This window comes from Heterocephalus glaber, unplaced genomic scaffold, assembly GCF_053883595.1.
Source record: "Heterocephalus glaber isolate CG9 unplaced genomic scaffold, H.glaber_assembly_v1.0 deba00001561, whole genome shotgun sequence".
In the NCBI taxonomy this organism is placed as follows: domain Eukaryota; kingdom Metazoa; phylum Chordata; class Mammalia; order Rodentia; family Bathyergidae; genus Heterocephalus; species Heterocephalus glaber.
Genome location: NW_028258349.1, coordinates 3,609,717 through 3,614,453, shown reverse-complemented (window position 1 = coordinate 3,614,453; position 4,737 = coordinate 3,609,717). Strand labels below are relative to the sequence as shown.

General features: G+C 50.5%; 1 protein-coding gene across 1 annotated transcript in view; it reads right to left on the bottom strand.

Moving 5' to 3' along the window:
* Nucleotides 1-3,914: 3,914 nt before the first annotated feature.
* Slamf9 (SLAM family member 9) overlaps nt 3,915-4,737 on the bottom strand; it is a 122,660-nt gene continuing 121,837 nt past the window's right edge. The window contains 2 exon segments of the mRNA XM_087190967.1: nt 3,915-4,356; nt 4,359-4,466. Of these exon segments, the coding sequence (XP_087047093.1) occupies nt 4,265-4,356; nt 4,359-4,466 (200 nt within the window). The 3' untranslated portion in view covers nt 3,915-4,264.

The window sequence follows — 4,737 nt, the reverse complement described above, 5'->3', positions numbered from 1 at the left end:
GGTCCAGGGCTCATCCGATCTCCTACACCATCCCCATCCCCACCTCCACCCTTTTCCTCACTTGCCGGACTGGAAATACCTGTCTGTGCTGGCGAGCTCCCAGATCTGGCCTGGCGCCTCCCGTGTGTGCGCTTGGAGGAGGCTGCTCTGAGTTTGAGGTGCCAAGTCAGCTCCCCTGGCAGAGCCCCACGCCCAGAGAAACAGCCCGGGGTGGGGGTGGGGGGAGATGGCAGGCGTCCCGACAACGGAGATTGAAAGGAGAGGGGTGAAATACATGAGCTGTTGCTGAACCCCTGGAGGGTGCGAGACCCTGGACTTAAAACTCTTAGGAATCTACACAGAACCCCTGAAAAGTAAGTTTAGTTCCATTTGAAAACAGATTTTCCTCCTCCACCCACGCAGAGCTGCATTCACACCCTACTGGACCTCCCCCAACCCCCCTTCTGGGCAAAAAGATATCTTGCCTATCTGCCCCTCGGAGATTTCCACTTCCTCAGCTTGGTACTGCTCAGGAGGAACGGTTATTTGCCTTCCCCACAAGGCTTAACGAGCTGTTGCCTGCCCAGGTCCTTCCCATCTCATTGGTTCCTCTGGAAGCTTTCCTTGCTCTCACCTGAGTCTGAAACACTATGGACTCACACCGGGTGTGCCAGGCCTCTAATTCGTGGAATCATCCTGCAAGGTCAGGGTGGCTGTGAACAGCGCTTTGCACCAGAAGCCCTATCGGGATGTCCCTCTAGCACAGCCTGGGCCGGGAAGCCCAGCCTTCCTGCGGTGGGCACTCCATCCTTAGTAGGCTCTGACTGCTGGAATGGCGCTTCCTCCAGCTATAAACGTCCGGCTGCCCTTTGTCACGGGTTGAATGCTAGAGCAGCTGGGGAGCAGAGGCAGGAGCAGGGGTGAGGCCTCTCCTGGCACCCCTCCAGCCGAGGTTCCCAAAGTAGCATCTCCACACACTGCGCTCCAGTGTCCCGGAATTACGCTGCCCTCACAGGTGATGAGACTACAGTGCCGACTGGTGAGTGGGCACCACACCAAGGCAAGGTAGAAAAGTTAGTCTGAGGGGAGCCTTTCTGACTTCTTCGCTCCTCGGCAACCTACGGACAGATGTCCCTTCCCCATTCGAGAATCGGCCCCACCTCTGATCCAAAAGTTTCATTTCTGCTCTTTGTGGTTTTTGAAAGCTAATCTCATTTGGACATTAAAATAACTTTTTGTAAAGCGAGATTTGAAATGGTCTTCAATTTTTTAAAATTTACATATGTTCATTTTTTAGAAGCTTATTTTATAAGTTTTATTATTATTGTCATTTTCAACTGATTAAAATGTATCTTGTACCATGGTGGTTTGGGGTTTTTGTTGGTTTTTTTTTGTTTTTTCGGTAAGAAAAGGAACCTAGCCCCATAACTTGTTCCCTCACCACCCTAGAAGTGAAAGTTGATAAAAATAGTCCCAAAAGTTCTAACCTGAAGATTTTCCTCTTCCATTTCCTTGACCATAGTCATTTCTCTCTGGGAAAGTTTATTCAACTAACTAGGCCGCTTAACCTAAGTATCAGCCAGCCCGTACAGTTTCAACTTGCTGGCAAGAATATCAGAAATGGTAATTCCGGGGACTCTCTTGACCATGAACACTGGCCCTCTTACCGTATTAAAAAAGAAGCATGGTCTCTCATACTGCTGTTAACGTTTTGTGTATCTGTCTTCTGTCCTGATGAGACACTAAGCTCCATGAGGGAGTGGATCTTGTCATCTCTAATTTCCCCAGATCCCAGAGTATATTGGAAGAGCTGCTGCCTGTCTCTCTAGCGCGGATAGGCACTGATCATTTTATCACAGTGTGTGGCGTAGAGTTACACATTAGTGTTTTAGCACTTACCTTCTGTCCGGCTAAAGTACCTTTTCCCCCTTTTCCTCTTTCTCTGGGCTCCCTCCTGAACACAGATCAGAGTTACCTCTACTGACCTCTTTGTTCCCTCCAGGACACCTTTCCTGACGCCTCCCACCATGCTGCATTTCACCCTCATCCCTGACCACATCTTGTAATTGTATCCTTACACTCACCACAGAGTTCCTTGAGGGCAGGCAATGGGTATTCTGTCTCTCCGGGGCTGGCCCAGTTCCTGACGCTTAGTAGGTGCTTAAATAGTATTCCCTTCCCCAAGTTTCTTGTCACCTACTTCAAACACTGAGGAGGATTTGCAACCTGCAAAGTGATTATCAGATGATGATTATCCTGGCTTCTAGCAGAGAAAGAGGCTGGGACCTTTCTTATATGCAACCTTTTTGGGGTCTCCACTTCCGTTTTCCAGCTGTTCTGGACTGTGTAGACTCCCTTCTCTGTTCAGAGCCTGAATGTGAGAAGAGACTGCCAGCTCCAGGAAGATCCTAGGCCAGCCACGCAGGGGCCATCCGTTCCTTCATTTACTTTCTGGGGACCAGATTCTGAAACACATGAGAACTGGACAGGTGGCCTGTGTGTAAGGTGGAGTCCAGGTGATTGTTTCTCCAGGTATGTTGCCTGTAGCCCTGGAGTGATGCCTCCTGGGGAAGGTGTAAAAGGAGCCAGAGGCTATGGGGTCTATAGATCTTTTTAGTGGCAAGACTGCTTAGGGGCTAAGGGAGGCACAGAGAGCCAGCCTCAGCCTAGGTAGAGATGCCTTCCAGAGGGACCAGGCTCTGGCCCTTATGGAGTAGGGTGGGTCCATTTGCTAGTCTTAGTGTTTTGGGGACTGGTTCCAACTTCATCACCTCTTACCCAAGCCCAAGGGGCTCCGTCTCCTGCACAGATACCTAGGGAGACTCTGTCTCTTGCCTTCCAGCCCTGCCCTATTCTGCTCTCAGAGCTTCCTACTGTGTTGTTCTAGTGCCTGGCCCACAAGTCCTACTTTGCTAAAAACAAAGTGTCCTGGTCACTGTGGTTCTCCAATGCATCTTCCTGCACCCTTTGCAGGCTCACATGCCTTTTCTTGGAAGACACTTTGGAGATCAGCATCCTTCCCCTCAGAAACAAGAGGGGAAGAGGAAGGTCCGAGAAATGTCAGCCATGTCTCCCACCACGTGGCCCTCTGCCTACCCCTTGGAATTCTCAACATTCCCAGCCCAGCCCACCTTGATGGGAGCCAAGGGGCTTGTGGGGCTGCATCTCTGTGAGAGCTCCGAGCAGTGGCACCTGTGTGTGCCTTTTCTTTTAAGCACATGCTCCTTGTGGAAGTGGCCGGTGGCTCAACAGATGTTCACTAAACACAACATTCCAGGCCAGAGACAAGTGGCAGGGAAAAGCCGGATCTCCTGAGATCTCACCCAGTTCCCTCCCACCATATCGTCCAACACCTCTGCTACATGGTCTTTTACTTAAGTGGCTTCCACCTTCCCTTCCCATTGGCAGCTACATAAGTGTGAGATCCAGAAGTCTGAAGACGGGCAGGGGCACACGAGGCTGGGGGAGGAATTAGTTTTAATCACTGGCTGAGGGAAAGAGTAAGAACATGAACTTGAGGGCATGTGTCAGGGGTAGAGAGCAGACATTAGCCCAAGATAAAATTCCAGGGAGAAACCTGAGATATGGAAATCTACAGAAAAGGGACAGATAGGACAGCAGTATCAACCACAAACAGGTGTCAAGGGTTCAAGATCTCAGCTACTGATCCAGGAGAGTTGTCACTCTCTTGGGGTAGACACCAGAGACCTGAAACAGCTAGTGTCAGGGAGATGAGAGGCCACCAGGTTAGACTTTGACCCAGAGCAGGACTGAACTAGGTAGGATCCTTCCCAACTCCCTGGGATGGCTTCTAGACCAGGGTGGGGTAGGTGTAGTCGTTAAATAAATTTATCCACCAGAGTGAGAATGGGAGCAGAAGAGCAGAAGGGTCTCAGGAACAATATCTCTTTTATGCAGAAGTCAAGGGGCTGAAATTCTCCCATTTAAGACTTGCAAGTTTAATTAGGTTAAGAAGACTCATTCACTGGTCTCCTTTAAAATACATAGTTTAGTACATGGTGAGTATGGCATGGGTGTAGTAAGGGCAAAACCTACCTCACTCTGAGTGGGTCCTTACACTCACTCTGCCCCCACAAGGCAGGCCTAAAAAAGCTGTGGGCTTGGAGATGGGTGCTGGGCCGGGAGAAGGGAGGGAGCAGGATCTGCCAGAGTTGCCCAGTGAGATGAGGAACAGACACAGCTCCTTTAGGCAGAGGGCACTTAACTTTGACCCTCTGTGGGCCAGGAAGAGGCAAAACTCAAGATGGAGGTTCCCAAAGGGCAGTCAGGCTGGGCTGAAGCCAGGCTTCCCCTTCTTCCTCAGTTTAATTCTGTTCCTCTTGAGCCTCCTTGTCCTTGGCACTTCACTTTTTTTTGAACTCGGGTGACCCAGAGCCCCACGGCCAGACTTGTCAAGAGCACGAGAAGAAGCAATCCCTTGGCTAGGAGGCAGGAGGACACTGAGGGAGTCTCAGGGTAGCCGGGATCTGGGAAAGAAGAGGGGAGGAAAGGGGCTCTTCAGAGGGAGCAATAAGTTAAGGTTGGGGACAGACAGCTACCCAAATTCCACAAAGGGGCTCTCACACTCAGTTGATGTCTTTATCTCTGGAAACATACTCTACACCAAGAAGCTCGGGAATTGAGCTGGGAGCATACTTAAGCCAAGAAAGAGAAGAGAATTTTGGGAGATTGGTCCCCTCCCCAAGCCAGGTGTGAAGCCTGTGTGAAAGGTGGTTAGGCTCTGGACTCCACATGCTC